At 55.7% G+C, this 9202-nt stretch overlaps 1 protein-coding gene across 1 annotated transcript; it reads left to right on the plus strand.

The window, feature by feature from the left end:
• Window positions 1-2029: 2029 nt before the first annotated feature.
• On the plus strand, window positions 2030-8982 carry GFI1 (growth factor independent 1 transcriptional repressor). Its single transcript, XM_068966398.1, has 6 exons — window positions 2030-2144; window positions 2467-2649; window positions 4485-4966; window positions 5089-5226; window positions 6271-6436; window positions 8804-8982. The coding sequence occupies exons 1-6, from the start codon at window positions 2030-2032 to the stop codon at window positions 8980-8982; spliced, it is 1263 nt and encodes a 420-aa protein (XP_068822499.1).
• The last annotated feature ends 220 nt before the right edge of the window (window positions 8983-9202 follow it).

Below are 9202 nucleotides of genomic sequence, written 5' to 3' on the forward strand. Positions count from 1 at the left end.
AGAGAGGCGCGCGGCTGTGGCCCGAGTCGGGAGGTTGCTTGCGTGCCTGCTTGATCCCGCGCTGTTCCAGCCAGCCCAGACTCGGCGGCGGTGGGGGCAGCTCACCCCTGCATCCCCGCCCCACCCCCGTCCCGCTCCGCCCCGAGCCGCAGCAGGGCCCCTCGGGACATTTTCACCCTCGTTTTCCTTTTCCTCCGAGTTTCATAGCTGTTTAAGAAATTAAGTTTTGGCTTTGTGGTGTCTTAAGCAGACAGCCGACGGAGCGGCTCACGCCAGGGCTCAGAGATAACTGAACTGACAGTCGTTCGCCCTAGGGCAGCCGAGCACCCTGAAGCCTCCTGAAGCCCCGATCCTAGGGGCTGGCCCGGACACGGGAAGGCGGCACCCTCACCCTTAGGGGCCTTCTGGCGTTTAGGACACGGGAAACATCCCTTGGGACTCAGCTACACGTCCTAGCTGTCTTTTTTTCTCAAACCTATCCTGTTCTTCCTCCGGAGAAGGGGACATGGTGGGGGCGCGGAGCGAGAACCCGTCTTGACCCCGGAGCGCCCACCGGCTGACTTCAGACCCTGTCCTGCGTCTTGCCCTGGGAGCCGCATGACTCCTAGGCTGGCAGAATAAACCGGGCAAAGCCCAAGGATGACCCCTGTCCCGGCCCTGGATCCCCAGCGCCCTTGTGTCTCGAATGACCAAGACAACCGAGAGCTGCCGTGGCCGAAGAGCCTACAGCTCGCTCGTGAACCCGGCCCCCATCGCCTTCACCCAGAGAGAAAGGCACGTTCGTTTTCCCCGGACCTCCTAGCCCTCCTAGCCCCGCCCCCGGAGCGAGCCCGGGGCAAGAACCGTAGGCGCTGCCCCGCCTCCCCGCCGGGCTCGGGTTTCGACCCCGGGATTAGGTGAACTGATTGTGGGGGTTAATGAGAGCGGAGTAGCGGGCACTAACTCCCTCCCAGGCCCGCGAGCCCGGACCCCGGCTCTCCTGCTGCTGCCAGAGCAGCCTGCGCTCTCTCCTCGTGCTCTAAAAGGTGGGTTCTCTGCGGACTCCCGGACACCGTGCGTTTCCCAGCCGTCGCGCACGAATCCGGCTGGACTTTCCCTAGGGCGAGGTTTCTGGTGAGCCCAATGGAAAGTGCTTTTCCGAGACTTTGTTAGGTCTCCATGGTCCAGTGTGTCTTGCTCGGATACCTGATTCTTTTCCGCGCACCCGCGTCGCAACTTTTCCCCTGCGTGGGGGGCACGAGTCAGGGGCGTTCAAGATCACCGGGAAGCGAGTTTTTCCCGGGACTTTGCTTGGTCCTCTGCCACCTGCTTCCTCACCTTTCTGCCTTCTTTCTCCGGCCTTTGCTTCTCCCTAGTCCTGCTGCAGTTCCCCCGACCCCGCCTCTCAGCCAGCGGGAGCCCTCTCTCCCCAGACCCCTTTTCACTACAGTGTGTGAGCCTGCTCTTGGAGGCTTGGCTCTTTGCCCCAAGCGGGTTCGCGACCGTCTGCACATTCCCCTCCCCGCCCCACTAAATTGATTGGCTCGTCTACTCCTTTCTCCCCAGACAGAAAGCAGATCCATATAGGCAGTGTGTGGTCGAGTTGGGGTAACTGGCCCGCTAGGGACTTCAGCTCTCCCAAGAGTTTGATACCACAATGAGTTTTGCTAGGGAAGGGGAGGGGCCGAGGGGCGTGGGCAGGGCAGAAGGAAGAGGCCTGAGTCGGAGCCCGGAGACGGGTTGAGCTACGGTGGCAGCAGCGGCGGGCTCGCGCCACCTGTCCGAGTGCCACCTGGTGAGCGCGGCGCAGCGGGGCCAAGCCCCTCCTCCCGGGGGCCTTCCTCCCTCCTCCCTCCTCCCTCCTCCCTGCCCGAACGCTCTCTCTGCTCCGCTGCCCAGTCCCGGGGCCCCGGAGCGTGCTGACCCGCGCGTTTCCACCCTGTTCTCTCGCAGGTCTCCGCCTGGCTGGGGCTGACGAACTCGGGTGAAGGTGGGCTGACGGCGGCTCCAGCGACCCTTGGAGAGGAGCGGGGAGCGCGCCCGATCAACCATGCCGCGTTCGTTCCTGGTTAAGAGCAAAAAAGCTCACAGTTACCACCAGCCGCGCTCCCCGGGACCTGACTATTCCCTCCGCCTGGAGAATGTACTGGCGCCAGGCGGAGCAGGTGCGGGGAGGGCGAGGGCCGGGAGGGACCACTCCCGGGGCCGTAGACTCTGAGTCCCGCCACGCCATCTCCCAGGAACCGGGGGAAGGGTTCTGAAACCCATTTGCTGCCTTTTTTTTGTTACCCACCGTTTGGGTTCCTTTCGGGCTCGTCGCCTAGGTTGCCAAGGCCTCCTTGCTCTCGCCCTTGGATCCGGGAGGGTTCAGGCCAGGTCTGGGGAGAGCTGAGAGAGCCCAGGTGCCACCATCTGGGGGGCCGCACTTCAGAACCATCGGGCCCAGCCAGACCCAACCTGAGACCCTATCCGGCCTCCTCTCCGCAGACGGCACCTCGAGCACAGGCGGGGCGAAGGCGGAGCTCCGGGGCCGTGTGTCCCCCGAGTCTCAGCTGACCGAAGCCCCCGACAGAGCCTCCGCGTCCCCTGGCAGCTGTGAGGGCAGCGTGTGCGATCGGAGCTCGGAGTTTGAAGACTTTTGGAGGCCTCCGTCGCCTTCTGTGTCTTCAGGTAGGGACCTGTTGGGGGCTCCGGGGCTCGGGGACGGAGGCGGGGGCGGGGACCCCGCACTGAGCAATGAACCCGCGCGGCTTTGGGCACAGAAGTGCCAAATCGATGGCGGAGAATCTTTTCGAGAGGAGGGATTTGTTTTTGGTTCCCGAGGGGAGGCACTGGCTTCTCTAGGCCAGCGTTAGCCTGCTCGCGGGGGTCGGCTGCTTGGATCCCAGGCGGCGGGACCTGGGCTGTTCATCCCTAACATTCATTGGCACGGAGCCGATGAGCGAAAGAAAATAAATGAGTCGTTTCTTTGGGCAGCAATGTTGACATTTCGTTATCTGACCAGAGATGATTGTTTACAAAGAGCCAGGATTCCAGAATACAGACCCTTCCCCGAGTCTCAAACAGAGACCTGGGCAGTCAGTGAAAAAAGAAGTGTCGTTGCCTTTAAAAATTAAGCTCGTTTCCGCGGCGTTGGGCCTGGCAGAGATGGGGCCCCAAGCCGGACAAAAATCTCGGTCCCTCGCTAGGTCTTCGCAGGCGCAGATTGGGGGCCTATTTTATTTTTCGTTCTGCCGGGTTGGCCTGGCGTTGGGGACCAGTGCTTGTTGGTTTCATTTCCAGCCAGCAATCGAGTTTCGCGCAAACTGAGTGACTTGCACGTTGGGTGGGGGCGAGTCTCCGGTTCCGGTGGAGGGGCATGGAGAGCGCAATACTGGGATTCTGCTAAGGACCGGTTATTTCCAAATTTCATTTACCAGTTTTAAAAGATACCTCCAACCCCATCCCACACTCAGTGTGTGGACGTGGCTAAGCGAGGGCGTCTGGGAACAGGCCACCGGAGGGTCCTTCTTGGCTGTGCTGGACACCGCCCCGCAAGGGCTGGGCGCCGCCGGAATCTCCGACGGAAACTCGAAGTGAGAAGCCACTTCTCACTGAAGTGGCTAGCCTAAGCTGGATCTGTTCACAGAAGTGCAGTGTCTGTGAACAGATCTGTAAATCCGTGTGCACTTAGGGGAAAGTGTATATTGGTAACTGGTTTTAGCAAAATTCGCAGGGGTGGGGGTGCAGAAGGCCGCTAATTCGGAAAGTTGTTCGTCTTGCAGGTGGTGGCTAAACCTTCAATTCTAAATTATTCTCTAAGAAATTCGTGTTTTCTTTTTTGCCCCCTGTCAAACTATGATAGGAATGGGAACGGGGAGTATTTTGGCAAACAAATCAAGCCCCAGACCCCCTTCCCGCTGCCTCTTCGCTACCTGCCAACACTGGATATTTAATAACGTTGAGAAGTGTTTACACCTTCCCGTTCTCCCAACCCCAGACACAAATGTCTCGGATAGGTCGGGCCATATTTTATTGGTCCTCGTCTCCCTCCCTCCTTATAGATCCCAGGAAAGAAAAAGGACGGAGTGGGAACACGTAGGGGCCGGGAGAGCGCCGGCGCTGGGCCCTCTGCCCGCAGGCTCGTCCAGGTCCGGAACAGTGGCCGCTTTCTCCTCCGGCACAGCTCGGCTCTGCTCCGAACGTTTGTAAAGCATGGCGCGCCCTTCTCTACGCGGCCGCCAGATGTGCCGGTCCAGTCTAAAAAGACCCTCTTAACGTCTTGCGCTTCGGCTGTCCTGGCACAGAAAGTCCTCGCCCGATGTCATTTTAAGTTTCTGTGTGCTGTCTTGCCGCCTCCAGTGGTTCTCGGAGGTCCCAGGGACGTGGCCAGGGTTTGAGCCTGGCGGCGTCCCTGGCACCCAGCGCAAGGCCTGGCGCCCCGGTGCCCCAGGGATGGGTGCCTGGCAGTTCCATAGACATACCGACAGGTTGACCTGACCGGACACCCTCTTGTGCCTCCACAGCCTCGGAGAAGTCGGTGTGCCCGTCGCTGGACGAAGCTCAGCCCTTCCCCCTGCCCTTCAAGCCGTACTCGTGGAGCGGCCTGGCGGGTTCCGATCTGCGGCACCTGGTGCAGAGCTACCGGCCGTGCGCGGCCCTGGAGCGCGGCGCCGGCCTGGGCCTCTTCTGCGAGCGCGCCCCGGAGCCAGGCCATCCCGCGGCCCTGTACGGCCCGGAGCGACCTGCGGGCGGCGCGGGGGCCGGGGCGCCCGGGGGAGGCAGCGCAGGAGGTGGAACTGCCGGCGGCGCGGGCCTGGGGCTCTTCGGCGACTTCGGGCCCGCGGCGGCAGGACTGTACGAGCGGCCGGCCACCGGCGGACTGTACCCGGAGCGCGGCCACGGGCTGCTCGGCGACAAAGGCACGGGCGTCAAGGTGGAGTCGGAGCTGCTGTGCACCCGCCTGCTGCTGGGCGGCGGCTCCTACAAGTGCATCAAGTGCAGCAAGGTGAGGCTCCCACGCGCCTGGCTTGACCGGCCCCGCGCCCGCGCCCCCCGGCCCGCGCCCGGCCGGCGTCCGCGCCCCTCGGCCCCTCTCAGCGGCCCTCTCCCCGGCCCCACCCGCCTCAGGTGTTCTCCACACCGCACGGGCTCGAGGTGCACGTGCGCAGGTCCCACAGCGGCACAAGACCCTTTGCGTGCGAGATTTGCGGCAAGACCTTCGGGCACGCGGTGAGCCTGGAGCAGCACAAAGCCGTGCACTCGCAGGTAAGCGCGGGGCGAACGGCCGCGCGCCGCCAACGGCCGCGCGCCGCCCTGCTCAGGTTTTCGCGTTCGGGGATCTCCTGCTTCTCTGTGCGACACCAGATGCCCTCCGCCGGGCAGCTTTCGCCTTGGACTTACCCCGACTGCCCCCAGTCCCCTCTGCCACGTCCCCTGGCTCAGACGTAGGCGTGGAGAGAGATGTCGGGGGTTGCCGGCCTCAAGGCAGCCCTGGAGTTCGGTTTCGCGTTGTTTGTGAGACTCAGGAAAGTGATCTTGATCATTACTTTGGGTCTGAGGAAGGCTTGTATGCACTCTCGCAGGTGGTATGTCAAATTTGTTAGCTCTGTTTCTTGGCCTCTTTCTTTTCACCAAATGGCCGATACTTAACCTGCCTTGACCTCTCCAGGTTGAAAAGGAGGAATCTCAGCTCATTTAGAGCATCCAGTATTTGTCCCGCTATTCTTTCATTTATTCATTTGTAAATATTTGTTGCTCAACTTCCAGGTACTAGGTCCTTGAGAATCCAATAACACACCAGCTTCCTGATAGGATACCCTCACGGAGATTATGCTTTAGCTGAGAGGGTAGATAACCAAATAAGTGCACTAGTGTATGACAGCAGAATGCTTATTTACAAACTCGTTTGCTCTAAAGTATTCTGTCTCCTCAACACCCACACTGGGTGGGGATGGGATGGGGGAGGAGCATCTCAAGAGATTGAGGTCTAAGCCTCCTGTTGAGGAGGGTGGAGAAGTGTTTGTAAATGGGTGTCAAAAAAGCAGGGTGGGGATACGGTTTTGCCAAGGGGTGTGGAAGGTTGTGGCTGAAAAGTGTTTGGGTCGAAAAAATGTTAAAGGGGTAGAGGATAAGAGCAGGGTGGAGGCTGGAAATAAACTGGGAGGAGAGAGGATAATGGATCACCCTATGTGGATGGAGAGTCTGAAAGAGGGGACAGTCCTGGTTTGGGGGATTTCAGGGTCAGCTGGTGGTGAGGAGAACGGCAGCCTAGACGGTTGCAATAGGAATGCCACGTCTTTCTCTCTGCAGGAACGGAGCTTTGACTGTAAGATCTGTGGCAAGAGCTTCAAGAGGTCATCTACGCTGTCCACACATCTGCTCATCCACTCAGACACCCGGCCCTACCCTTGTCAGTACTGCGGCAAGAGGTTCCATCAGAAGTCAGACATGAAGAAACACACCTTCATCCACACTGGTGAGCGAAGGCCTTTGGCTTGTAGGAAACACCTGGTGAGGGGTGGGACATGGGGGGAGGGTGGTGGAGGTCCAAGTGTTTCTCCCTGAGGGCAAGGTAATTCACCTCCTCTGTGATATTCTTGCAGAGAGTGGTGGTGGGTGGGACCTCCCAGAAGGAGTTAATCACTGCAGAGTGTTAAAGAAAACTGAGGAGGCAGATTCTCTCAGATTCATTTACATACATGGTTCTCCACAGAGTCTTTGATTTGGGGTTATATCTGAAGAACCATTCAGCAGGTCAGCTGCAAATTTCCTATCCTTGCAAAGAATATTTTCCTCTACGTTAGCAGCTGCTCCACCTTCTTTCTGCTCTAGGTGAAATATGAAGTTCCGGGTCCTTTCAGAGCATTGCTCTAAATGTTTACCTAGAGATTGAGATTTTCTCTAGGGCTACCACCCAGCCTTTTTTTGGGGGGAAGGGTCTTATGTGCGACCTCTTGGCTGCATTTTTAGGAGTCTGACAGCTTATTCTGATTGAGCAAGGGAAAAAATGGTAAATATTACTAGGCTTTTTCAGCTAAGCACTTTAAAAATGGAGTACCTCATTTTATGCTCACAACAACCCAGGGAGGTGAAGACTATCCCTTATCCCCATTTTAGAGAAGAACAAGCATAAAGTGAGGCACAGAAGAGTTAGGTACTTTCTCAGAGTCGTATTGGTAGCAAGTGGTGGATCCAGGACTTAAATTCAGATCTGTCTGCTCTCAAGTGTCTATGCTCTCTACCACTGTTCATTATATTCTGTTTTCAAAGTCAAAAGGATTTGTGGATATAGAACTCCTCTATTCACTTATTGCCCTTTTCAAAATATAAGCAAGTTTGTCATAATAATGATTCTTATTATAACGTTTCATAATGTACCAAATGCTTTTAAATCTATCTCTTCATTTGATTCTTACTGCTGTCCCATAAAGCAGAAGGAGCTGCTCTTACTATCATGAAACTCAGAGAGATGGAATGATTTACCAAAGTTCAGACTGGAAGTAAATCATCAGGCTGTGGAATGCTCTGGCTTCTAGTCCTGGATTCTAAATTTTTGGTTTTGTGTAGGTGGCAGTTTTAATGCCAGGAGCACTCTCGTTAATGATCAACAAGATATTTACGTGAGAGCCAGAATTTTATTTCAGAATATGAATACTGACTTAATTTGCAGTGTGTTCCAAACAATCACCATTAGTGTTTTTAAATATGCTTGGGTAGTGTAGATGCACTCTTCAGAAAACTCAGAAAAAATATCCTACTTTAATCATGTTCTCTTGCCTAAAATTTCCATGCAACTCACTCCTTTTGAGTAAAGGTATTCAAGACGCTTACCAAAATGCAACTAGGATCTTGACTGAGTGAAACATTAAGCCTTTATCAAACATTTACATTATAGCTAGAATTTGTTTCTCAGATTTGTTTGACCCTAAAGGGATAGATAAGTTTTGATGAGTGGTTCCTTATCAAGGAAATCTGAAGCACAAAGATAGAAAGGGGTATAGCAAGAGGAACAGAGAGTTCCTCAAAAACAAGCTTCATCTATTTTGCATTTTTTCCAAGGCTAAACCTGACAATAATGCCATGCTGAGGCTATTTGAAAACAGCATACTGCTTTTCCAAATGTTAAACTGCACATGGATTAGGGGGGAAAAGGAACACTTTTCTATCTGTTATTTATTAATCTATGGTGAAGGAGCTGTCGGTATATAAAGAATCCTGTGATTAACCTCATAAAAAGAGTAAAATCAAGATAGAAAAGGATCAGCTGCCTTAAGAAATACTTTGTGACCCAGATGTGGATTTTTTTAAAATAAGACTTCGAGAAATACCCATCCTTCAGATACATTCTGTTGTCCTCCAGGGGCAAGAAAGAAGGCAGCCTCACTGGTCCACACAGACCAACACCGATTTGGAAATTCAGATTTGAAAACTTCCTCTCCATTAGAACAGAGTCACATGGTTTGAAAGATAGCACCCCACCCCCCTACCGCCCTTGTGCTGAACATCTGCTGTGGGGAGATTTCTACTTCTGAAGTCGGGGGTGTCCTCCCAGGGTGGATTCAGCTGCAATTCTGGGGAGGGCACGTGGCCTGTGCACTGTTTCCGTTTAGCAGGAAACGGTTTGAGGCCTCCAGCTGGGAACCCCCATGCAGAAAGTCTCCCTTCCACCTGGTGCACCTATGGCTTCCTCAGCCTTGCATTGCCACACTCATCACCCTCCAGACTGCTCAAAGGCCTTAGACTGTGGTGTAGCCAGCTGCTGCCAAGATCCTGTGGGTCACTGTGAGTCCCCACTAGCTTTATCATGGACTCACGCTTGCCCCTCTCCCTTCCATCCCTGTAGGCGAGAAGCCCCACAAGTGCCAGGTGTGTGGCAAAGCATTCAGCCAGAGCTCCAACCTCATCACCCACAGCCGCAAGCACACAGGCTTCAAGCCCTTCGGGTGCGACCTGTGTGGAAAAGGCTTCCAGAGGAAGGTGGACCTCAGGCGGCACCGGGAGACGCAGCATGGGCTCAAGTGAGCAGCGTGCCTCATTCCCATGTACAGTCATACAACACTACGGAGGGCAGCCTCCCCACTTCACACCAGCCACTTCTGCAGATCTCTCTGGGGTGATACCTTTTCCCTTTCCTCCCTGGAACTGCCAGAGGAGATAAGTTACCTTTTCAAAGTTCAGCGTGGAGGGGGAACCGAATGACTCCCTGGGCAGAGGACTCGCCAAATAGGCTTCTCTACACCTG

Source organism: Capricornis sumatraensis, chromosome 2, assembly GCF_032405125.1.
Source record: "Capricornis sumatraensis isolate serow.1 chromosome 2, serow.2, whole genome shotgun sequence".
Taxonomy (NCBI): domain Eukaryota; kingdom Metazoa; phylum Chordata; class Mammalia; order Artiodactyla; family Bovidae; genus Capricornis; species Capricornis sumatraensis.